Source organism: Panulirus ornatus, chromosome 67 (genome assembly GCF_036320965.1).
Source record: "Panulirus ornatus isolate Po-2019 chromosome 67, ASM3632096v1, whole genome shotgun sequence".
Taxonomy (NCBI): domain Eukaryota; kingdom Metazoa; phylum Arthropoda; class Malacostraca; order Decapoda; family Palinuridae; genus Panulirus; species Panulirus ornatus.
In genome coordinates, this window is record NC_092290.1 from 15684249 (window position 1) to 15711093 (window position 26845).

The 26845-nt window shown below is 41.3% G+C and overlaps 1 protein-coding gene across 2 annotated transcripts in view; it reads left to right on the plus strand.

The window, feature by feature from the left end:
* Positions 1-26845, plus strand: part of LOC139747124 (uncharacterized) — a 105772-nt gene that overhangs the window by 32966 nt on the left and 45961 nt on the right. For both annotated transcript variants that reach the window (XM_071659038.1, XM_071659039.1), the window contains exons 2-3: positions 6033-11139; positions 22604-22873. In XM_071659038.1, coding sequence (XP_071515139.1) covers positions 6307-11139; positions 22604-22873 — 5103 coding nt within the window. In that variant the 5' untranslated portion in view covers positions 6033-6306. The remainder of the gene's footprint in view (positions 1-6032; positions 11140-22603; positions 22874-26845) is intronic.

Genomic DNA, 26845 nt, shown 5'->3' on the forward strand with positions numbered 1-26845 from the left:
CCTTACATCCTCGATAAAAACTTTTCACTGCTTCTAACAACTTGCCTCCCACACCATATATTCTTAATACCTTCCACAGAGCATCTCTATCAACTCTATCATATGCCTTCTCCAGATCCATAAATGCTACATACAAATCCATTTGCTTTTCTAAGTATTTCTCACATACATTCTTCAAAGCAAACACCTGATCCACACATCCTCTACCACTTCTGAAACCACACTGCTCTTCCCCAATCTGATGCTCTGTACATGCCTTCACCCTCTCAATCAATACCCTCCCATATAATTTGCCAGGAATACTCAACAAACTTATACCTCTGTAATTTGAGCACTCACTCTTATCCCCTTTACCTTTGTACAATGGCACTATGCACGCATTCCGCCAATCCTCAGGCACCTCACCATGAGTCATACATACATTAAATAACCTTGCCAACCAGTCAACAATACAGTCACCCCCTTTTTTAATAAATTCCACTGCAATTCCATCCAAACCTGCTGCCTTGCCGGCTTTCATCTTCCGCAAAGCTTTTACTACCTCTTCTCCGTTTACCAAATCATTTTCCCTAACCCTCGCACTTTGCACACCACCTCGACCAAAACACCCTATATCTGCCACTCTATCATCAAACACATTCAACAAACCTTCAAAATACTCACTCCATCTCCTTCTCACATCATATCATTTGCAGGGAAAAAATGCAGTTGAGTGGGAGACGTATAAAAGAAAGAGACAGGAGGTCAAGAGAAAGGTGCAAGAGGTGAAAAAGGGCAAATGAGGGTGAGAGAGTATCATTAAATTTTAGGGAGAATAAAAAGATGTTCTGGAAGGAGGTAAATAAAGTGCGTAAGACAAGGGAGCAAATGGGAACTTCAGTGAAGGGCGCAAATGGGGAGGTGATAACAAGTAGTGGTGATTATTATTATTATTATTGTATAATTTTCCAAAAGAGGGAACAGAGAAGGGGACCAGGTGAGGATATTCCCTCAAAGGCCCAGTTCTCTGTTCTTAACGCTACCTCGCTAATGCAGGAAATGGTGAATAGTTTGAAAGAAAGAATTATTATTATTATTCAACCCTGGAGATAAGGCAGAAAGAGTACTCCCCCATGTACTTTCTGCATGTCATAGAAGGCAATTAAAAGGGGGAGGGAGTGGGGGCAGGAAATCCTCCCCTCGCATTTTTGATTTTCCAAAAGAAGGAAAAAAGAAGTGGGCCAAGTGAGGATATGTCGTCTGTTCTTTATGCTACCTCGCTTATGCAGGAAATGAGGAATATGTATGAAAAAAAATAGATGAATATTATTGTAATTTATTGTTACATAACCCCTGGACCCCTTTCAATAATTCATAAGTATCTATAGTTCCAAGGCTGTTTTACTCTCAATATTGAGTACATTATGGACTCCTTTAAGTGAAACCTATTTTCTAGTAGACTACCATTACATGATGAAAGATGAATTTCCACAAAGAATAATTCAGCCTCAAGATATTTTGGAAATTATCATAATGATGATAAACTGATTGCTCACCAGGGAATGTGACTGCTACTGTGTAGGGATAGCTTTACAGGGAGATACAGGGGTCACTTGGAGGAGAGGATAGAGGGTTGGGCAGTAGAATTATCAGTCTCATCCTCTGAGATATCTTTTCCTGCAAGAGGTACTGTTTGTATTAGTTATTTTCTTCTTCAGAAGTTTATCCAAAGAACTTATCCAAGGATTGTGGCTCAGAATATTTGTTTTTTATCTTTATGTATACTGCTGTTAGTAGTTTTGGATCATATCATTTACTCATCTGGAAACTTTAAAGGTTTTATTCATGGTTTAGGTAAGTAAAAGTGAGATTTTGGAACTTGCTTCAAGACATTACAAAGCCTTAGACAGTTGCTCTATTGTCAAATGATATTTTTCAATGTCTACGACATTCAGATTTACTCCACTCCATTCAAAAAATGTTTTCCCTCCATTGAAAGATTTATTATCACTAGAGAAACCTTGAAACACCTGCCAAGCATGTATATGTTATGTCATGAGCACTCATACAATATGAACATAAACAAACACATTTTATTGAGATCTACATGCCTTTCAGAAAATGCTTCCACACCCTTGAAAGATTTACAAACACCTGCCAAGCATCAGTGTGGGGTGTTATTCTTTAGCACTTGCACAGTAAGAATGTAAATAAACACAAATGTGTCTCCATTTACATTTCATACTTCGAGGGTTCATATTTTCTTTTCCATTTATTTGGTTTTGCGAGTGTTTTTACATGTGATCACAGCCAGTGAATTCATGCATTTTTTCTTTTTTTTTCTTTTTAGTGCCAGCACATGTATAATAGATGAAAATGATCAGTAGTGCAAACTTAAACTAGCACTAGATGAAAAAAATGTGAATAAATGAATATGCTTCATATGGCATCAAAGAACTTTCTCTAGTGAATATCGTATAATCTTAAGCACCTTCAGTTTTTCAAGACTGTACAAACTTTCAGTGCATATATTGCCCCACACCTCTTCTATCATTGGCACTTTGCACTTTTTTTTTCAGTCATTTTCACTCTCTTTTACATTAGAATTTGAGAATGGGTGAAAGACCATCACAGGAGAGATTCACACAGCATGTAATGTCAGTACTCACAGGAAAATATGACTTGTGTTCTGTATCAGTACAAAACAGAATGGCACAAAAAGCACCAGACTGCATGAAATGCAACATTGTGTGTTGTTCCATTTTGGTAATACAGGCTTGAAATTTTGTAAAAAATATTTATAGCCTTTTTTTTTTTTTTTTTTTTTTTTTTTTTTTTTTTATACCTCGTCGCTGTCTCCCGCGTTTGCGAGGTAGCGCAAGGAAACAGACGAAAGAAATGGCCCAACCCCCCCCATACACATGTACATACACACGTCCACACACGCAAATATACATACCTACACAGCTTTCCATGGTTTACCCCGGACGCTTCACATGCCTTGATTCAATCCACTGACAGCACGTCAACCCCTGTATACCACATCGCTCCAATTCACTCTATTCCTTGCCCTCCTTTCACCCTCCTGCATGTTCAGGCCCCGATCACACAAAATCCTTTTCACTCCATCTTTCCACCTCCAATTTGGTCTCCCTCTTCTCCTCGTTCCCTCCACCTCCGACACATATATCCTCTTGGTCAATCTTTCCTCACTCATTCTCTCCATGTGCCCAAACCACTTCAAAACACCCTCTTCTGCTCTCTCAACCACGCTCTTTTTATTTCCACACATCTCTCTTACCCTTACGTTACTTACTCGATCAAACCACCTCACACCACACATTGTCCTCAAACATCTCATTTCCGGCACATCCATCCTCCTGCGCACAACTCTATCCATAGCCCACGCCTCGCAACCATACAACATTGTTGGAACCACTATTCCTTCAAACATACCCATTTTTGCTTTCCGGGATAATGTTCTCGACTTCCACACATTTTTCAAGGCTCCCAAAATTTTCGCCCCCTCCCCCACCCTATGATCCACTTCCGCTTCCATAATGTATTGTTTTCCTGCTTTATAGGTTATGTTAAAGCAGTTATATGCAGCATGAGATACCCTATTGCAATGGATGAATGCATTGGATTTGGCTTCTTTCTGGTGGCTCATGACATCAGGAATGAATCTTCTTTGCCATACCATAGGGGCCAGTGCCTTAATACCTATTACCATATGTTTTCTCCAATTTTCAATTGAGTGGCAGAGGAGGTTCTTATGTTGTCTGATGAACAGCTTTCATCATGATGGAGGGTTAGAGGATTTTAAAAACTTCACTATTAAAGATGCTGTTTTATATGTTGCAAATTATTTGATAGCATTACGCAGCACACTCCTAAAATGGCTTGCCAAAAAGCTACATCAAGCAGTAGTGCATGATGATATTGACTCATTTGACAAATTTTAAAGTTTTCCTATTAATCAGGGCAATGTGAGGGCAACAGTTCTCTAACAGTTTGCCAAACAAGTGCAAACTTTTGTTGCTAAAAGATTTACCAAAGATGACCTGGTAACATGGATTGACTTCGACTGAGATGTTCTTTTTGTGCAGGAAGTAAATGATGCAGGAATCACCAAGCAGTTTTAAAACGTAATCCATTTCATAGTGACAACAGAAGTACAGATGATCATCCTAAAGAGGAGATAGCCATGGATGAAGGGTACAGCTGGCTTCTCATTTGATTTGCTTTCTTAAACAGAGGACATTCATAAGTGAAGAGGATGCTTTGCTTATATATTGGATCCAAAAACTAATCAAAATGCAGCCCAGGTACTTGAAGCAATTGATTCTTCAGATTTTTCAGAGATTGCAAAGAACAATCAAAGACAGTAATTCCAAGCCTGTCACCTGTTACAGGTGTCACAGGAATCAGAGTTAATTTCTCTTACTAGTGATGATCCTATATATACTTCTACAGTGTATTTCACACCTGTTGATATATAAGATAATGCCGCAGCCTCTCGTGTTGCCTCAGCCTTCAGTAATCCTGATTCTATACCTCTTTTCACCTACTGCTTGCACATCAGCAGCTACAGATATTCTTAATACACCTTCAACCTGCAACCAATTGATTATTTTGGTCAGCTGTATATTTTTCTTTGCTTTGAAAATGAAGACAAGGAAGGTATTTGGGTAAGTGAACAGATTATACTCTGTTATTCATTTACTAAATGTGCTTTTAATATTGAATAGCTATTTGCTTATTTGTATTATACCTTACATATGTTTTCTAACCTTTCACTCTAAAATCTCTACAATGAAATTTGGGAAGGGCTTTGTCCCCACTCTTCCAAAGTCTCACGATTTTATCTCTATTGTTTCATATTAGAGTTTTGTACATGAGCCTTTGGCTGTGTAACTTATGATTACATTTAACTCTATGTGGAATAGATTGTTATGACTTTTTCTGAAGAAGTTATTAGCTTCCTTGTCTCTGCCTAAATGGGAGGTTTGAAAGATCTTGAATCTCCTGTTGGTTATCTCTATGGATTACTAGTACAGCTCTGAAGTATTTTCTTGTGAAACTTGCATTCCTTATAGCCTTAGAATCAGTACAGTGTCCAAAAAATTCATTTGGTATTGCATTGAAAAATGATAAAAGTATGAAATTTTTGTTTGAGGAACACTGTCCTTTATGACCTGTCATTGCTCAACTAAAAGTTTTTTCACAAAGATTTCTGAGGACATTTATTTGTTCTTTAAGTCTTTGGTTTTTATTTTTCCAGCCAGGGCTTTCAGCCAGAGCCCAGGATATAAGGACACTGTGGGAGATACCTTTTGAAGATCTAGGTGACTGTCCTCATTTGGCTTATGTATACTGGTGCTGTAGAAGCATAAATAGGGGTCAGTTTTTATTAAGTGCAGCTCCTTGAATTTTTATGTAGATTTTTCCTACTTTTTTCACATGGGTATGCTGTCAGATTCTTGTAACGTTAGTCCTTAAGTGAGAAAAGTCAGTTTTGAAGGATAGAATGATTGATTATATATGTACCATAGGCAGAGCTGTGTGAGTATCCTTTAATTTTTCCTCCCGTCCTTCCCCACTTTATGGACAGTAACAGGCCTGAGACACACTCACCAGTTGTCATTGAATGAATGCAGGGGAGAAGTTATTGGGCCTTGCTACACCTCTGTGTTGTGATTACCTAGGAGAGAATTGGTTGCTGTATGGTTGTGGTGTTGTAAGAATTTGCGGGTTTTATGATAATTGAAGATTTTTCCAATTTGAGGGGATAACACAGTATTTGAATGCCCCACAGAGCCAATCCTGTTTCAGATGTTTGTAGAACTCTGCCTGCAGTAGGGAAGTGGTTTTTCATTCATCAAATTGTACATTATTTTCTCTCGTGTCATACATCAGCATGAAAATTTAGTGCTACAGAATTATATTGTTTACTTTAGGTTATTCCTATTCATATCATATATTTACTGTACTCATTATTTTCTCTTGCTGTATGTTGGTAGTATTGCCTAATTTTCTCTTTCCTCTTGCAGAAAAATCATGAGCTATGAAGAAGTGATCTGAACCAGTGATACTTGTTGAATCTCGTACCATTGATGGATCTCGTGTAATACTCAACAGTCAGACAGCATCCTTGACCATGGCAGCTACATGAATCTTCACCAAGTGATGACGTTAAGACCTTGATGGATACTACTTATCCATTTAATACTTAACGTAAACAGATATTAAGGATGTTAATTTTAGAGCTTAAAGTGTGAAAGTGCAAATAGAAATGGTAGTGATGTATGTCCGGTGCAAGAGAAAATGAACTCAATGCACAACAGTTTTGGTGGGTCTGGAGGGTACCCGGGGCCCTACCCTGGCTATGTGCCACCCCCAGCTGCCCTCACCTACTACAACGGCTACCCAGGTGACCTGACTCAAGTATCCAGCCCCTATTATGGCAAGCCAACTGCCGTCCCTCCAGGTTATTCCTCAGGCATGGGAAGCTACTCTGCTCCACCCATCAACAACTCTTCTATGTACTATCAGCAGTACGGGCTGGGCTACCAGTATGGCTACACAAAATATGGCCTGGGATCGAGCTTGGGCTCAAGCCTGGGCTCCAATCTCGGCTATTCTTCAGAGCTTGCTGGAGCATCTGGCATTACCCCACCATCCTTAGGGGGTCTGCAGGCTCCTACCACCGATCTAGGGCTGACTGGCTCAATGTTTTCCAAAGGAAAGTTTAGTGGGGGACAAGGAAGTCCTTCACCCCTGGCCAGTGGGTTGGGAGTGGGCCATGGAGGATCCTCATCCCTTTTGTCACCCGTTACTTCCACTCCTCCATCGCCAGGTCCACACAACATAACTGGTGGTCTGGCAGGCACTGGAGCCACCCCAAGCCCTCCTGTAGATGTTATTGAATCCAAGAAAGATTTAGACAAAATGCGGCGATGCCAGGTGTGTGGGCAGGTTTTCCGTCTGATGAGTGAATGTTTAGCACACACGAAGTCAGTTCATGCAGTGCATGAACCACCTCTTAGTATGTACAGCCTGCAACATGGTGCAGGGAGTCACCTCACACAGTCTCTCTCTTCAGCTGCTTCCTCAGGAGTCCCATCAACCCTCACATCTAGTTTAGGTCCTCCGAACAATACCAGAACAGGTGGAGTGGGTGCTCCAGACAGCCCACTTATGGCACTAGAGCGTATGGGATGGGGAGAAAAACAGGGTTTGCTTCCCTCGTTACATGCACCCCCATCACCTTTGACACCTGCCTACACCCCTGCCCCAGCTGTCACCCCCGGGCCGCAGCACCCGTCCACCCAGCACTTGTCGACTCAACGCTTGTCCACGCAACACTCATCTAATACTCATCACTCATCCCAGCATTCTTCTCAACACCCATCCAATCAGCACCCAGCCTCACAAACCCCACCTGCCCCACAGGCTCTGATGGAAACAAATCACAGTGACCACCATAGTACCAGAACCTCGATCAGTAGCCTTTCTGTGACGTATTCCACGAGAGCAGACTCACAGGTATCTCAGGCTCAGAGTAGACATGGTTACTCCACCTGTCCTTTACCAGAAAACCTTCAAGTGAATGATTCAAGAACAGAGGCAGGTACAGGCTCAAATTACATGAAGCCTCGGAAAACAAGCTCTTATTCTGTATCGAGCATTATTGGAGAAACCAGTGAGAGGGTAGTTGACAGAGGAAGCTCAGTGCCTCAGGAACCTCCAAACAGTTATACAGGTCAGAGCCCAACAAGAAGACAGTTGTCACCAGCCACAAGAATAGTTGCTTCAGAACCATATGAACATCATAATAGTGTTGCTGAACGAACTAATGACACCCAGTGCTCACAGACTGGCTCACGGACAACAGCAGATGAGTATGCTGCACTAGAGAGAGAGTCATCTCAGAAAGAACATCTGTTGATAAATGAACATCAGCTTCATCAACAAAAACAGCAAATGCATCATCATCATCATCAGCAGCAACAACAACAACAGCAGCAGCAGCAGCAGCAGCAGCAGCATCAGCAGCAGCAGCAACAACAACAACAACAACAACAGCAACAACAACAACAACAACAGCAGCAGCAGCAACAGCAGCAGCAGCAGCAGCAGCAGCAGCAGCAACAACAACAACAACAACAACAACAACAACAACAACAACAACAAAAGCACCAGCAACAGCTGGCAAATGAGCAGAAGAGCCTGCAGATGCCCCATGGTACACCTGAAAAACAACTTGAAGAACAGAAAGCTACAATTGCAGAGAAAAAGGAAATGCCTGAGGACTTGTCGCAACATGTTCGATTATCCTCTTCTCCCATGCACCCCACTCTGTCTTCACAGCAGTCTTGCAGAAATACCACATCACTCAAACATGAAGAAATCCATAGTGACAGACTAGATAGTAAAACACAACAAAGTAGACATCTTGAACAAACTGATGATGTCTCTCAAGTGAACTCCCCTTCACAGCAAAAGGAAGAGGATCAGAATAACATGACCAGCTCCAAGCAGCAGCCTAGTCCACAGGAGTATATGAAACAGGAACCCTTAACACATCCTCCCGATACAGCTGCTTCAGTGTCAAAAGAACCAAGTCAGCAGCAGGGGAAACAGTCCTGGAGTCCAGTGCAACAACAGCATTATGGGCAAGTGGCACAACAGCATCAGCAGGCCAGCTACCAGCAAAGTGACCAGCAACAGCTCTCACAACTGCAACAGCAACATCCACAGGCACTGCAGCAGCAGCCACAGCCACCCCAACAACAGCATCAGCAGCCATCTCAGCAACACCACCAACCACCACAGCAGCAGCATCAGCAACCACATCAGCAACAGCATCAACAACCATCACAGCAGCATCAACAGCCACCACAGCAGCACCAGCAACCTCCACAGGCACATCAGCAGCCACCACAGCAACACCAGCAACCCCCACAGGCACATCAGCACTCGCCACAACAGCACCAGCAACCACCACAGGCACACCAACAGCCACAACAGCACCAGCAACCGCCACCACAGCAGCAGCAGCAACAGCATCAACAACCACAGCAGCAGACACAACATCATCCCTCACCACGTCAACCACAGCAGCAGAATTATCCTAGCTGGCCTGGTGGTGTAGGGCCAGGTTACCCTGGACCAGGTGGTCAGTACTCTTATGGATATTCTCAGGGCAGTGGTGTTCAAACTACCACAGGAAGTTCACATTCCCAGCCTCCTATGGCAGCACACAAATCTTCAAATTATCATCCAATGCAAAATAATTTTTCTGCACCTTATGGAAGCTCTCCTGTTACTGGATACCCCCCAGACTTACCTAACAGGGGAGCATCAGGTCAACAGGGTTATCCCCAGAGTTTGTGGTACACTGCAAGTGGTGCTCGAATGGATTCCAAATCAGGCTGGAATCTTTGGACTAGCCAGGTTCATCCATCTTCAGGCTTTCCTCAGTCATATAGCCCCTACTCTTACCCATCTCCCAATCAGCAGCAGCAAAAATCACAAATGTCATCGCAAATGCAGCAACCTTCACAGCAGCAGCAGCATCCACAGACATCACAAAAACAGTCACCACAAGCTCAAGCACCACCACAGCACCAGCCACAGTCCCAGCAAATGCCCCAGCAACAAATGCTACAGTCTCAGCAGGGTCAGTTGCAGTCTCAACTACCCCAGCCAACTCAGGTTCCACCAGCACAACCTCCAACTCCACCAGCACCAACACCACCACCTCCACCTCCACCTCCACCACCACCACCACCACCAACATCACAGCAACAACAACAACAACAACAACAACAACCACAACCACAACAACAACAACAACAACAACCACAACAACAACCACAACAACCACAACCACAACAACCACAACCACAACAACCACAACCACAAGCTCAGCCTCCACAACTGCCAACACCAGCTCAGCAGCGTCAGCCATCACCAAAACAGTCTCAAGTGCCACCCCAGCAATCACAGCCTACACCACAGTCTCAGCAGCCACAGTTGCCAAGACAAGAACCTCAGGTGCAGCCATCAGAAAATCAGCAGGAAAAAGTACCACAACAGCAGCAACCCCAACCTGATAAACTTCCAACCAATCATCAAAGGGAAGAGGAAGGTGATAGTCCCAGCCTCCAGCAACAGAAGTCAGCGGAGAATAATGGTATGTTTCATCACCAGGAAGACCATGCCATGACAAATAACACTATTCCAAAGAAACCAGTTTATAAAATTGGTCCGAAAAGTAAGACTCTAGCAGCTAAACAGTACAGCCAGTTAGATGATCTAGATGACTACAAATGTACAATAACAGTACAAGAAAATGGTTCTATTAATGGTTATGGTATTTTGCCTACTCATCCTTTGGCAGTTAAGAGCAGTTCCCAGTCTTGTGAATCTTCTGACAGTGAAGTAAACAGTGAGGATGGATCTCCTACCTTTGTTCAGCTAAGACCAGCTAAACGACGTCGGAAAAGCCAGAGTCTTGAGGGAGTGTTCATAGGGCCCAAGCGTGTAAAGCAGGCTCGTCTTGTGCGTGAACGACAAGAGCGTCGTCACCGCAGCCTCCAGGAGCAGCTAAGACAGACAGAATTAGAGGAGGAAATGCAGGCAATTAGAATTGAGAAATCAAGTGAAGAAGATGGACCACTTGGCAACATGCTAGTTCAGTCATCCATAATATTGGCAGATTCTCAGATGGAGGAGCAGGACAATGTTGAACAGTGCATTGCCTCAATTAAAGCGCATCAGCTTGCCATTAATTCATCAGATATTAATAATGACCTAGAAAATGGTGATAAGACATCTTTAAATGCATCTGGACAAGTTGGGAAGAAAGCAAAGAAATCTCATACAGGTAAAGTGTTCCATAATGAGAACTCTGTGATCATTAAGCATCTTCCACCTATTGTGTCTAAACGGAAACTTAGAGCAAAGGATTTTAAGTGGAGTCATTACATCAAATCAATGAGGTACTGGTGTAGTGACTGTGCTCATGGATTTAAGAACCAAAAGGAAGTATCTTCGCATTCAGAAGATCGGTGCAAGTGGAATTGTCTGTATATGCTTGAGTGCTACGTCATTGTTCGAGATGTTCAGTCCCATCCTCATTATGGACCCAAGGTAATCCTCAGATACTCATGTATTATTATTTTATTAGTATTTCATTGGATATGAGGTCTTGTATTCATAGCTATGTATACTTCATATGTTTGCACACATATGCCTGGACACATTGCTGATAATGAACCTTTTTAACACTGCTGATTTCGATAGGTGCTACTTGTTATGATAGTTTTGTTGCAAAATGTAAAATGTAAAAGTAATCATAGTGACCAAAACATATAATTTGTTTTGTGTAAAGATTATGATCATGGATGATCATGGTACTGTGAATAATGCAAGGAAATTATTCTGGAAGGAATAGCGTCTGTTGATGATTTCTGTTCACAGGCTGCCGTTGAAAATAACAGAAATGGACTGTTGTGTGTATGCTCTTCACCTACCTTCTGCCTTTGTGTACTCTAGTTCTCATGAGTTGCCAGATTAACCTAAGGGAGAATCCCATGACTTACCGAGCTACACATACATTTAGTGCTTAGATTTTTTTTCATACTTGATCGTCATTTCCAATGTTAGTGAGGGAGTGCAGGAACAGACAAAGAAGGGCCTCATCTGCTTCCAGCCATTCTCTAGGTGTCATGTAAAGCACTGAAATCACAGCTTCTTATTCACAACCAGACCCTGCAGACCTTCCCATGGTTTACCCCATACTTTTCACGTACCCTGGTTCAGTCCAATGACATGCTTAGGTCTTGAGCAGTCTAAACCTTTTTATTTACTTCATCCTTCCATCCCCAATTTGTATCTTTGTTCTCCTTTTTGAAGCCATCCTTCACTATAGTCATGCTCATGTTGTTATTTAAGTTCTTTATGGAACGCCTTATCCTGGTCCGTTATCATGCTACCGAACAAGTCCACTCCATCACTCTGACACTGTTGAAAACATTTCATCATCACTCACTCGTACTCAGTACTCTTACCATCTTTCATAGTTTTTCTAATCATCATTTGCTGTCTGCATATAATTTCAATATTTTCTCCCTTTGCTTTATATTATAAACAGTGGATGAACCAATACTTTAGATGTCACACAGCTTACGCACCGAAACACCGCTGTCCATTTTTTCAGCAGTTTTACTTTATCTTGGATCAATATGGACTGGTGTTTACATTTGACACCACGACTGACACTCTCATTTGTCTTAGAAGCCATAGCTAGGGTTAAATTCAAGCAAAATAAGCTAAGAATCTCAGAATTGCTATATCACCACCAATAAGTGCAGTGTAAAGAATGTAAATGAGTGCAACCTACACACAATGCCATCTGTGGCTGCCCAGTAAACCAGTCTGGTGGCCGCGGTAATTTCAAGTTCCCTCATGTAATTTTGTCCAGACTAAAGGAGATGCCGAACCATCAGATGCCGGAAATTCAGTGGTGTACCTGTACTGTACAGTTGTGGCAACTGGGTTCATTGCACCTGCTAACTTGATAGTTTGAACTGCCATACTGTTAGTTAACTTGTCACCTTGCCCAGCTGTAAACATTGATGTACATTTTACTTTATTTGTCATATTTTTACTATATCGTGCTTCTATTATGGTGGTAGTGTTAGTATGCTGGCATATAGATATGTGTGAGATGTTACCAGACTCTGCCTGCTTGAGGTTACACTTTTGAGTGACAGTCGCATTCGAGGAGACTGTCCCATTGTAAGTTGTCAAACAGAATACACACTTGTTAGAGAACTTTTGCTTCAAAAGGAGTTCATCCTGTCCCTGCTACCAAGTGTAGTTGCATGCCTTAGAGCTGTAGGAGCCCCTCAGGATAACACAAAGGCCTTTTCTGAAAGGGTTCATGGGTGTAATGAATAGTAATGATAGACATGAGATGATAGTTATATTGTAACATTTCATTTGTAACATATATTGCTTGAAATATTGCATGATCATCCTGTTAACAAATATCTTGGACATGACTGAAGCCTTATTTTCAGAGATCCTCTCCAGTCTTTTTCATGACAAGTATAAGACTAGTATCAGTATTGCCTCTTGTAAGAGTGCCTTTTTAGAACCTCTGTCTCTAGATTTTGATATTGATCTGATAAACTTTCCGTGTCTCTCTGAGGAGACTAGTTGCTTTTTCACAGCATTCTAAGTTAGAGCTTTCAAAAGTCCTAACCTTTTATAATCTAAAAATTTTCTGAGAATTTATCTCTTCAGTCATTGTTACATTAAAACTTCTTACAATCTAGCATTGGGCTCTGAAAGGAGAGCTAGTGAATTACATGCTATGTCTAGACAAAGGAATTTTCTCTTTGATGACAATATATGGGCCAAGGTGAACCTAAACCCTAGATGCATCGTGGATACCTCATGGTTATTAGTTTTTTATATTATACTTATTCACTGTCTCCTGCTTTTGTGAGGTAGCATAAGGAAATGCACGAAAGAATGACCCAACCTTCCCACATACATAAGCACCCACACACGCACATATACATTTCAGCGTTTATTTATTTATTGATTTGTTATACTTTGTCGCTGTCTCCCGCGTTAGCGAGGTATTGCAAGGAAACAGACAAAAGAATGGCCCAACCCACCCACATGCACATGTATATACATACATGTCCACACATGCACATAAACATACCTACACATTTCAATGCATACATATATGTACATACACAGACATATGCATATATACACATGTACATAACTCATACCTGCTGCCTTTATTCATTCCCGTCGCCACCCTGCGACACATGAAATGACACCCCTCTCCCCGTGCATGCGCATGAGGTAGCACTAGGAAAGGACAACAAAGGCCACATTCGTTCACACTCAGTCTCTAGCTGTCATATATAATGCACTGAAACCACAGCTCCCTTTCCACACCTAGGCCCCACAAAACTCTCTATGGTTTACCCCAGATGCTTCATATTCCCTGGTTCAACCCATTGACAGCACATCAACCCTGGCATACCACATCGTTCCAATTTACTCTATTCTTTGTATGCCTTTCACCCTCCTGCATGTTCAGGCCCCGATCACTCAAAATCTTTTTCACTGTATCTTTCCACCTCCAATTTGGTCTGCCACTTCTCATTCCCTCCACCTCTGACACATATGTCCTCTTTGTCGGTCTTTCCTCGCTCATTCTTTCCATGTGACCAAACTATTTCAAAACACCCTCTTCTGCTCTCTCAACCACACTTTTTATTACCACACATCTCTCTTGCCCTTTCATTACTTACTCAATCAAACCACCTCACACCACATATTGTCCACAAACGTCTCATTTCCAACACGTCCACCCTCCTCCGCACAACCCTATCTATAGCCCATGTCTCGCAACCATATAACATTGTTGGAACCACTATTCCTTCAAACATACCCATTTTTGCTTTCCAAGATAATGTTCTCACCTTCCACACATTTTTCAACTCTCCCAGGACTTTCTCCCCCTCCCCCACCCTGCGACTCACTTCCGCTTCCATGGTTCCATCTGCTGCCAATTCCGCTCCCAGATATCTAAAACACTTCACTTCCTCCAGTTTTTCTTCATTCAAACTTACCTCCCAGTTGACTTGTCCCTCAACCCCACTGTACCTAATAACCATGCTCTTATTCACATTTACTCATGGCTTTCTTTCACAAACTTTACCAAACTCAGGCACCAGCTTCTGCAGTTTCTCGCCTAAATCAGCCACCAGCGCTGTATCATTAGCGAACTACAACTGACTCACTTCCCAAGCCCTCTCATCCACAACAGACTGCATACTTGTCTCTATCTCTCACTTTCCTTTATTCCTACTCGTACACATGCCTTACATCCTCGATAAAGACTTTTCACTGCTTCTAGCAACTTGCCTCCCATACCATGTACTCTTAATACCTTCGACAGAGCATCTCTATCATCTCTATCATATGCCTTCTCAAGATCCATAAATACTACATACAGATCCATTTGTTTTTCCAAGTATTTCTCACACATATTCACGCTCTTCCCTAATCTGATGCCCTGTACATGCCTTCACCTTCTCAATCAATACCCCCCATACAATTTCCCAGGACTACTCAACAAACTTATACCTCTGTAATTTGAACACTCACCTTCATCCCCCTTGCCTTTGTATTATGGAACTATGCATGCATTCCGCCAATCCTCAGGTACCTCACCATGAGCCATACATACATTGAATATCCTCACCACCCAGTCAACAACACAGTCACCCCATTTTTTAATAAATTCCACTGCAATACCATCCAAACCCACTGCTTTGCCAGCTTTCATCTTCTGCAAAGCTTTCACTACCTCTTCTATGTTTACCAAATCATTCTCTTCGACCCTCTCACTTCGCACACCACCTCGACCAAAACACCCTGTATCTGCCACTTTATCATCTAACACATTCAACAAACCTTCAAATACTCACTCCATCTCCTCACATCACCACTATTTATTTTTACCTCCCCATTAGCCCCCTTTACCGATGTTCCCATTTGTTCTCTTGTCTTACACACTTGTCTTACGCACCTCCTTCCAAAACATTTTTTTTTCTCCCTAAAGTTTAATGATAGTCTCTCACCCCAACTCTCATTTGCCCACTTTTTTACCTCTTGCACCTTTCTCTTGACCTCCTGCCTCTTTCTTTTATACATCTCCCAGTCATTTGCATTATTTCCTTGCTAAAATCTCCAAATGCCTGTCTCTTCTCTTTCACTAATAATCTTACTTCATCCCACCACTCACTACCCTTTCTAATCTGCCCACCTCCAATGCTTCTCATGCCACAAGCATTTTTTGCACAAGCCATCACTGCTTCCTTAAACACATCCCATTCCTCCTCCGCTCCCCTTACATTCTTTGCTCTCACCTTTTTCCATTCTGCACTCAGTCTCTCCTGGTTCTTCCTCACACAAGTTTCCTTCCCAAGCTCACTTACTCTCACCACTCTCGTCACCCCAACATTCTCTCTTCTTTTCTGAAAACCTCTACAAATCTTCACCTCTCCTCCACAAGATAATGATCAGACATCCCTCCAGTTGCACCTTTCAGCACATTAACATCAAAAAGTCTCTCTTTCATGTGCCTGTCAATTAACACATAATCCAATAATGCTCTCTGGCCATCTCTCCTACTTATATACGTATACTTATGTATCTCTCTTTTTAAACCAGGTATTCCCAGTCACCAGTCCTTTTTCAGCTCACAAATCTACAAGCTCTTCACCATTTCCATTTACAACACTGAACACCCTATGTACACCAGTTATTCCCTCAACTGCCACATTACTCATGGTTGCATTCAAATCACCCATCACTGCAATCTGGTCATGTGTATCAAAACTACTAACACACTCACTCACCTGCTCCCAAAACACTTGCCTTTCATGATCTTTCTTCTCATGCCTAGGTGCATAGGCACCAATAATCACCCATCTCTCTCCATCCACTTTCAGTTTTACCCATATCAATCTAGTGTTTACTTTCTTACCCTCTTATCACATACACCCACAACTCCTGTTTCTGGAGTTGTGCTACTCCTTCCTTTGCTCTTGTCCTCTCACCAATCCCTGACTTTACTCCCAAAACATCCTCAAACCACTCTTCCCCTTTACCTTTGAGCTTCGTTTCACTCAGAGCCAAAACATCCGGGTTCCTTTCCTCAAACATACTACCTATCTCTCCTTTTTTCTCATCTTGGTTATATCCAAACACATTTGGACGCCCCAATCTGAGCCTTCGAGGAGGATGAGCACTCCCCGCGTAACTCCTTCCATTTCTCCTTTTAGAAAGTTGAAATACAAGGAGGGGAGGGTTTCTAGCCCCCCCGTTCCCCACCCCTTTAGTCGCCTTCTACGACACGTGAGGAATGCATGGGAAGTATTTTTTCTCCCCTATCCCCAGGGATATTGCTAAAACTGAAAAACTTAAATTTAGAAGTAGATTTCTGGCTAAATATGTAACTATAAATCTAGAAATAGCCATATTCTTATCCTGTCATGAAAAAGATATCAAGAGAACATTTTGTCTTATACCTAGTTGATCAGAAACCTTTTGGACCTCATCTGCGATTATTGAGGAAACTATTTTGCACCTTGGAACATGAAACCTCTTTCACTGAGAAGTATCTCTGCATAAATAATGGCAGAGCCTGGACATCATGCAAGAGCACATGATGTGAGGAAAGTGGCCTCTGACTTAGCCTTCCTCAGAAATGAATATGTGCTGGAAGTCAAGAGAAGTAGTCTTTGCCACTCATTGACTATCTTCCTCAGTTGACACCTTAGTTTAGGCATTATTAGGGTGACCCTGTGTTGCTCTGGGTTTCCTTCTTCATGAGACACGGATTCCATCATGCCTCCTAATCCCTCCTGAAAGTTTTTATTTTGGGTTTACTCTTTTGTGTTTTTCTTTAAACCCTCCTTCTAGTGGGTATGTATGCTCATGACACATACTTCAGAGGAGAGATATATAGATTTTTTAAAAATTTATAGACCTTTTCTCTATGATTTGTCCTGTGAGCATTTTCCCTGGTTTTCTCAACTTTCACCAATCTTTTGGGTTGGTCCCATGGTCTGTAAATTCTGAGGCGCTATTGGTTAGCATGAAGTTGGTCGATGACATCATCTTTGTAGTGATCTCTGATTGGCCAGTGGTGAACCCAGAATGATTGTGATGCCACAGTCATGGATGAGTAGTTAGCAGAGGGTGAGGAAGGACAGTACTTCCAAACCAGAAATACAGCCATTGTTGGTCGTTAACCAGATTTTCACAGTGGTGCCCTGTATAATGTATCTTATGCTTGCAGGACACTGCCTCAGAGTGAAAAGATTTTTCACAAAACCTACATTTTTGTTATTCAGAATGAATAATGTAATTTATAGACATATTCTCTTGGATCTTTTTTTAACTTTTCTCTTTATACTGCACTAGGGGAGGGTGATTTCTGAGGAGTTATGCAGATAAAGGGGTGAAAGTATGCAGATGGAACCTTATATAATGCTCTTTATGTAACATTTATAGTTTTGGGACTTAAAGTTTAATTTATCCCTGGGGATGGGGAGAAAGAATTCTTCCCACATATTCCCTGCGTGTCGTAGAAGGCGACTAAAAGGGAAGGGTTAGCGGGGGCTGGAAATCCTCCCCTCTCTTTTTTTTTTTTTTTTTTTTTTTTTTAATTTTCCAAAAGAAGGAACAGAGAAGGGGGCCAGGTGAGGATGTTCCCTCAAGGGCCCAGTCCTCTGTTCTTAACGCTACCTCGCTATCGTGGGAAATGGCGAATAGTATGGAAGAAGAAGGAAGTTTAATCATGGGTTAGTCAGATATGCTAGTGTGTTTGCATCTGAAAGTTCCCAGTTGCAGCGTTGAGCATCATAACAGTTAGCCTCTGTTCATGTAATTACCTATATTTACTGTATGAGGAGGAAGTTTCACACTCGTGGGGCCCCATCTCTTGAACATTTTCTATCATACCATTGTATTCCTTTCATCCACCACTCATATCTTAGGAAATACCTCCTGACATCTTTTTTTCTTTTACTGTTACCAGTTTGTTGCTTAATTTCATGGAGCCTCTGGTTGCTCTATCCCTACTGTTCTCCAAGAACTGTTTTCTCTTTGCTTGCCCATCCATCCATGCATGGGTATGTGCATGCTTCCTAATCTTGTGTATATGATATTGTCTGACAATAATGGGATATGAACCAAATTTATGCTATAGATCTTGCATACAAAATTCAGTATCTGATTAGATTTTAACTGTTTGGGGTCAGAGATCAAAGTCATAAGTCTTTTGAACTGAAATGTTAAGTAATCCATGAGCATGTGATGTCTCTTATGTATTATTATATATGGACCAGGTTATTACTGTACTATAGATACTGCTTACTCCTGATTAATTTTTCATTGTCAGGGATCACAGTTCAAGATTACAAGGTCTCTTGCACTTGAGTACTAAAAGTGCTTGTATATGATATCTGAAGACATGGATGAATGTATGTGGACCCAACTTATACCACAGATATGACACTGAAATTTCAGTCATGTAATTTAAGTTTCTGATGTAGGGATGAGAGGTCAAAGTCATAAGGTGGCATTGAGGGGGGATACCAGACTTTATGCAGGGCTCACAGATATTTTACAAACAAGTTTTCATTTTTACATTACAGTAATGTGTCTGTGAAAGGAGCAAATTAGCAAAGGTGTCATTTGTGTTGTGTTGTGCCATGATTGTTTGAAATCAGTAGTGAGAAGGAAAGAGAGGTAGAAAGTAAGAGGAATGTCACAAAGGGAGTAGTTAAGGAATGGAAGCTATTAAAGGAAGCATTACTGGCATATGCAGATGAAGCGTTTTATATGCAAAAGATGGGAGATGGGCATTTGAAAATGAGCCGTGAGTGGTGGGATAATGAAGCAAAATTTCATGAGAGAAAAGGGAGTTGCATTGGCATTGCCTACAAGGAAGAAGTGTGAGTGATTAGGAGGGTTCCAAGAGAATAAAGCAGGAAGTCAAAAGGAAAATGTAAGGACTGAAAAAGAGGCACATGAGATATGAGATAAGAGTACTTTTGCAAACTTTGTGGGGAATAAGAAAATGTTTTGGAAGTTTTTGGAAAGAGGTGAATGGAATGAGAACAAAGGTACAAATGGAAGCATCAATGAGGGGAGCAAATAGAGAATTGGTAATAAGCAGAGGCAAATAAAAGGTAGAGCATTTAGAATGAGTACTTGGAAGGACTGTTGGTTGTGTTAGATGATAGGATGGCCAGATGTAAGGTGTTTGAGACGAAGAAGTTTGTGAAGGAAGCATCTTAGCAAATAGTTTGGTGAAATGAGAGGAGTTGGTGAAAGACTTGCTTAAGATGAATTATGGCAAAGTGGCTGGTATTGATGGTAATGTTCTCAATTTTCTCAAGGAAGGGGATGACAGTTTTACTGATTGGTCTAAGTGAGGTGCCTGAAAATGAGCAGAATGCTAATTTAGTGCCACAGTGTAAAGGCAAAGGGACAGAAGTGAATGTTTGCATTACAGAGCTACTGTATAAGTCTGTTGAGTATACCAGGCGCAATGTGTGGTTGAGGATGTGTAGACTGTGAGTTTTGCTCTGAAAAGTTTGTGTGGAAAATAATTAGTGAATGAGAAGGATCTGTATTCAGCATGTATAGATATGAAGAAAGTGCATGGTAGAATTGACATAGATTCCTTTTAGGGGAGAAATCTATTAGATGCAACAAATTTTTACAAGGAGAGTAAGGCATGTGTTTGAATATAGGAAGGTAGGAGAGGTTCTAGGTGAAGATGGATCTGCATAAAAGTTGTGTAGTGTCAAGGGAGGGCCTCGGGTAAAGGGGTGGGTCTGCAGTATGCTTGGGAAGGGGGCCTGGAAGGTAAGTCTGTTGCTGTTTGCAGAGTATAGCTTTGGTGGAAGACTGATTGAGAAAATGCTGAAGGTGATGTATGAACTTAGCAGAGTATGTGAAAGGAGCAATTTGGTGGTTAATGAATGAAAGTAAGGTTATGAGGTTTAGCAGAGAGGAAAACAGAGTGGTTTGAGTGGGGAAGATACAGTGTTTTATATACTCAGGAATGGACATGGCAGCAAATGGGACTGTGGGAGGTAAAGTTAAGCATAAGGTTGGTGAGGGAGATAATAGCCTGGATGCAATGAAGAGTATGTGGAATGAGAGGTCACTGTCTTTGAAGGCAAAGATGGGTATTTTTGATGGTGATTTATAAGTGCATGTTGTGAGCTCGTAAGTGCAGAAGAATTGAAGAGGATGGATGTGTTGGAAATGTAAAGCCTGAAGATGTGTGTTGTGAAGAGGGCTGATTATTTATGGAATGAAAGTATGATAGAGAGGTGTGGTTGTAAGCTGGATATGATTGAGTTTGCTGATATGGTCTGGAGGTTTGGAGAGAGTGAGTCAAGATAGATTGAATTAGAGGCTGTATGTGTCAGAAGAGGAGGTTGCAAGGGGGAGGGGGAGACAGAGAGGTAGATGGAAGGATGGAGTAGAAAAGTCTTTGAGTTGTTTGGTCCTGAATGTGAAGGAGTGTGAGAGGTATGCATGAAATAGAGAAAATTGGAGTTATGTATTACAGTAGGCAGAACTAGAGCATATGAAGTGGTCAGCAGAAACCAGAGAAAGGTCTGCTGGCTTTAGTTTTGGTGCATTTGCGTGACAGCTAGGGATTGGATGTAAACATATGAGGCCATTCTTCTTTTCCTGGCTCTTCCTTATTAATTTGGAAGAAGGCAAACAAATATGAAAAAAAGCAGTATAGAGGGATGTTGGGTTTGAGGGATTCTGGGAAGATGTGAAATATGCTTTTCATTTGAGTGGGGAGTATTTTTGGAAGGATTGAGGAAATGACGTTATGTTTGAGAGGGGGAGCAGTTATAGAGGAATGTAATGTGTCATTCATCTGAGAAGGGATGTAATTTGTTTCATTTGAGATATGTATCATGTATATCAAAAAAGAACCAAACATGGAGGTTATGAGATGTACCATGTGTAAAAAAGCAGTAAGTATAGAGAAATGTGCAGTATGCTAGATCTGTATGATGAGGGGGACAAATAGGAAGGGATGTGAGGTAAAAGCTTTAGGTAGAATTAGTAGGTAGTCAGTAGGAACATTAGGTAGGAGCCTCTGCAAACACTGTGTTAGAGTTGCCCTGTCCCAGTGACCTGCTAAGGGTGAGGCATGAAAGATCAAGCAGCAGCATTGGAATTTACTATATATGGAGGTTCTGTTGCCAGGGCCATCTCCTTGAGGGAATACTAGTTGAGGACAGGCATCAGAAGTATAGATAGTAAGGTAGAGGGAAATAAGTAACAAGTAATTTTGGATGCATTGTGTTTTTGAAATAAGCAAGTTTGCAAGGATGTGAGACATGTTATATGGAAGAGATAGGAATATGTAAGAAAGTTTGATGTGCCATTTTTTTTGTAAGAGAAGTTGGGGCAGATGTGTTGTGTTTCATGTAAGAGGGAAGCAGATATAGAAGGGTGTACAATATGCAGTAATGTGTCATTATAGAAAGCAGAAATGAAGGAATGTAATATTGTATGAATGATAAAGAAATAAGTATGGAAGAGTGTATGATGTGCAGTGTTGTGTTTGAGAAGGGGGCAATAGTAGAAGGATGTGAAATATACTGTATTTGTGAGAAAGAGATAAATAGGGAGTGAAGAATGGCATGATGTCCATATGGTATATGAATTGGACAGTCACTTCTCTTAGTTATTTATTTACCTTTTTTAGCCTCTTCACACTCAGCTCTGTATTCCTGATCTTTTTCATCAAGTAGCCTCATGTGAACACAGTAGTCTGTTGCTTTTTTACAACCCTTCATATTCCATTATATTCCTCGGCAGTGTTTTAAAGGATTCTTAATGAACTACCTTGCTTTGAGGCACACTTGGATGTTGATTGAACATATTTTCTGAATATTGTGTGATTTGCAAGGATTAGCTTGTGATGTATATCAAGGTAAATTTACATGTATATGAACAGGTCCAGGAGCTTCTTGAGGAGTACCAAGTCGATGGACAGCACAAGTGTAAGACCTGTGGAGAAATCATAGCTCGCAAGGCAGACTTCCTGGTGCATGTAGACTCCCACAAAGACTTCATGCCTTGGGAATGTACTATATGTGGAACACGCTTCAAGATTCGGGGATCTTTGAAGGAACATTTGCGCTACACTCATATGAAAGGCCGTGTGCCTTGCTTGAAATGCAACAAAGTGTTCCCCACCTCCACGCTACTTAGACAGCATGTCAAGGTAAGCACACACTCATTTTGAGTTTTGTAGATTTATTACTACAATTTGTCATATACTGTTTACCTTTTATCAATTTTATAGGAGACTTGCATGCAGAATCATCCTCAGACACATTATTAGTTAGAACCCTTTAATGCCTTTAGATGTTAAAGACCCAATTAGAATGCATTTCACATTCCTGAATGATTCTGTATTTTAGTTTTACTTCATCTATATAAAGTTGCTGTCATTTGCTATCAAAACTTAGAGAACTAATAAAACTAGAGTGTAAGAAAAATAAGGGTTACCTGTGGATCTCTACATAAGGAGGGAAGGTGATAGTGAATATTCAGGAAAATTTATGGAAAGATGGAAGTAAGGTGAACAAGAAAACAGACTGAAAAGAAACTATCAGTCATAGAATACCAGTTTGCAGTTTATAGTGTGAAGTAGATCACAGTGATATGCACAATGTTACAAGAAAGTGGAAAGAGCCACCTATGGGAGAAAAAGGTTTCCATATTTCTGTTGTGGTGTATTGTTTAATGCTCTTGTTCAAAAGGTAACTAAGGCCAGTCTACTTCTTGCTACCGTTATATTGCATAGTATTATACATCAGCTTGATGATTTTTATTCAATCCTCAGTAGTTTTGTAAAGAGTTGGTACTTTTAATATCAGGAATGTTTGAGGAACAAGATCCCTTTGTAGTTGCTTTGGTATTGAAGTCAGTCTCCTTTGCATTTTTAATGGAGATTCATGCAATACATACTCTCCTACCCTGGCATCCCCTTTTTTGTGGCTTCCACAGCTCTTAGGAAGACAGCCACATCCACTGAACAGGACTGCAGTTCAAGAAGTGATGTTTTTATGTGTGGGGTGAGTGCAGGATAATTGGGGAGTAGGTGATTAGTGCCTTTGCTGTGGAAGATGCTTCTTTAGCATCAGAGGCCGTGCAATGTGATGTGTTGGTTTTCTTATGTTGAATAATGGTTAGTCTAGGATGTAGATGGCAGAATGTACATCATACATACCTGGGAAGTGTAATTTCAGATGGGTGCAATTTTGGTGGAGTGAAGTTTAAACCTGGACTGAGAGAGTGGTTGTTTAGGGCTAGTTGCATCATTGTGTTGTGTATGCATTCTGTCAATGTTGTACTTATTAGGGGAAGGGTAGTCTTAGGTATAGGTTGAAGTGTGAATCAGAGATAAGCTTTTTATTTTGACTTGGGGGTTGACAGTTGGTCATGGAGTATTTTAAGTGGGAGGAGTCAGTTGCTGTTGCCAAGAACTGGGTTTTAAATGAATTGAGGCGAGATTGTATTGGAAGCATTTTTGTTTTGTTGTATGTATATGATATTTTGTGCTTATTAGGCAGCTAGGGATTTTTTTTAAATGCTTTGATTTATGCAGTTTGCAGCTTTCTTATATTTGCTTTTCACAGGATGGGTGACCTGGAAGACAAAGCATGGTTTAGAGAGGGGTGGATGAATTGTTTGTACATGAGACTAAGGGATTAATTTTCTTTCCAAAATAGTGCTGATAAGTGTTTTAAAAGTATTCAGTTTGCTTTTGGCCCTTACAGTGATGTTTGTGGTGTTCGGACTGAATTATATTTGAGTCTTGTGTGTGAAAGTTCATATGACTGGAGTTTTCTGGAGTGGGAGTGATTGGTCATTTAGAGTGATGTGAGGTTACAGTTTGGATTAGATAACTGTGTGAATGGAGACATTCTGTTTTGAGTGAGCCTGCGTTCCACTTGCCTCATATAGTGTTCCAGGTTTGTTGTTGGTTGGGCAATGTCAGGGTGCTGTACTGTGATGGGAGATTATGTGCATATGAGAGAACTTTCACATTGTGGTCTGCAGGAGGCCATGTAGGAAAAGGTTGAAGAGGGCTGGAGAAAAAGTTGTTCTCTTGGAACTGTTTGTCACCCTTCTTTCATACTCCTCCTTGCATTCTCTTTCTGATTCATCTTCTTACTTGCCAAAAGTTTTACCTCTCCATTCTTACTTATGCCATACCTCCACATCTCCCTGAGCCTCACTTCCACAAGAGCTGCAAAATGGTCAGAATCTCCAAAGAATCCTCTCATATTTCTAGCATGCAGTACAACCTTTCTCAACTTTTCATGTTCTGTCTCATAGTCAAACCCTTCTGTCCTCTCTTCCATCATTTCTTATCCTCATATATATATATATTATTATTTTTTTATTATACTTTGTTGCTGTCTCCCGCTTTTGCGAGGTAGCGCAAGGAAACAGACGAAAGAAATGGCCCAACCCCCCCCCATACACATGTATATACATACGTCCACACATGCAAATATACATACCTACACAGCTTTCCATGGTTTACCCCAGACGCTTCACATGCCTTGATTCAATCCACTGACAGCACGTCAACCCCGGTATACCACATCGCTCCAATTCACTCTATTCCTTGCCCTCCTTTCACCCTACTGCATGTTCAGGCCCTGATCACACAAAATCTTTTTCACTCCATCTTTCCACCTCCAATTTGGTCTCCCTCTTCTCCTCGTTCCCTCCACCTCCGACACATATATCCTCTTGGTCAATCTTTCCTCACTCATTCTCTCCATGTGCCCAAACCATTTCAAAACACCCTCTTCTGCTCTCTCAACCACGCTCTTTTTATTTCCACACATCTCTCTTACCCTTACGTTACTTACTCGATCAAACCACCTCACACCACACATTGTCCTCAAACATCTCATTTCCAGCACATCCATCGTCCTGCGCACCACTCTATCCATAGCCCACGCCTCGCAACCATACAACATTGTTGGAACCACTATTCCTTCAAACATACCCATTTTTGCTTTCCGAGATAATGTTCTCGACTTCCACACATTCTTCAAGGCTCCCAGAATTTTCGCCCCCTCCCCCATCCTATGATCCACTTCCGCTTCCATGGTTCCATCGGCTGCCAGATCCACTCCCAGATATCTAAAACACTTTACTTCCTCCAGTTTTGCTCCATTCGAACTTACCTCCCAATTGACTTGACCCTCAACCCTACTGTACCTAATATCCTTGCTCTTATTCACATTTACTCTTAACTTTCTTCTTTCACACACTTTACCAAACTCAGTCACCAGCTTCTGCAGTTTCTCACATGAATCAACCACCAGCTCTGTATCATCAGCGAACAACAACTGACTCACTTACCAAGCTCTCTCATCTCCAACAGACTTCATATATATATATATATATATATATATATATATATATATATATATATATATATTTTTTTTTTTCTTTTAAACTATTCGCCATTTCCTGCGTTAGCGAGGTAGCGTTAAGAACAGAGGACTGGGGCTTTGTGGAATATCCTCACCTGGCCCCCCTCTGTTCCTTCTTTTGGAAAATTAAAAAAAAACGAGAGGAGAGGATTTCCAGCCTCCCGCTCCCTCCCCTTTTAGTCACCTTCTACGACACGCAGGGAATACGTGGGAAGTATTCTTAATCCCCTATATATATATATATTTCTTTTCTTCTTTCAAACTATTCGCCATTTCCCGCATTAGCGAGGTAGCGTTAAGAACAGATGACTGGGCCTTGAGGGAATACCCTCACCTGGCCCAATTCTCTGTTCCTTCTTTTGGAAAATTAAAAAAAAAAAAAACGAGAGGGGAGGATTTCCAGCCCCCCCGCTCCCTCCCCTTTTAGTCGCCTTCTACGACACGCAGGGAATACGTGGGAAGTATTCTTTCTCCCCTATCCCCAGGGATAATATATATATATATATATATATATATATATATATATATATATATATATATATATATATATATATATATATATATATATTTTTACATACTATTCGCCATTTCCCGCGTTTACACGAAAAACTGGAGGAAGTAAGTGTTTTAGATATCTGGGAGTGGATCTGCTGGCGGATGGAACCATGGAAGCGGAAGTGAATCGTAGGGTGGGGGAGGGGGCAAAAATCCTGGGAGCCTTGAAGAATGTG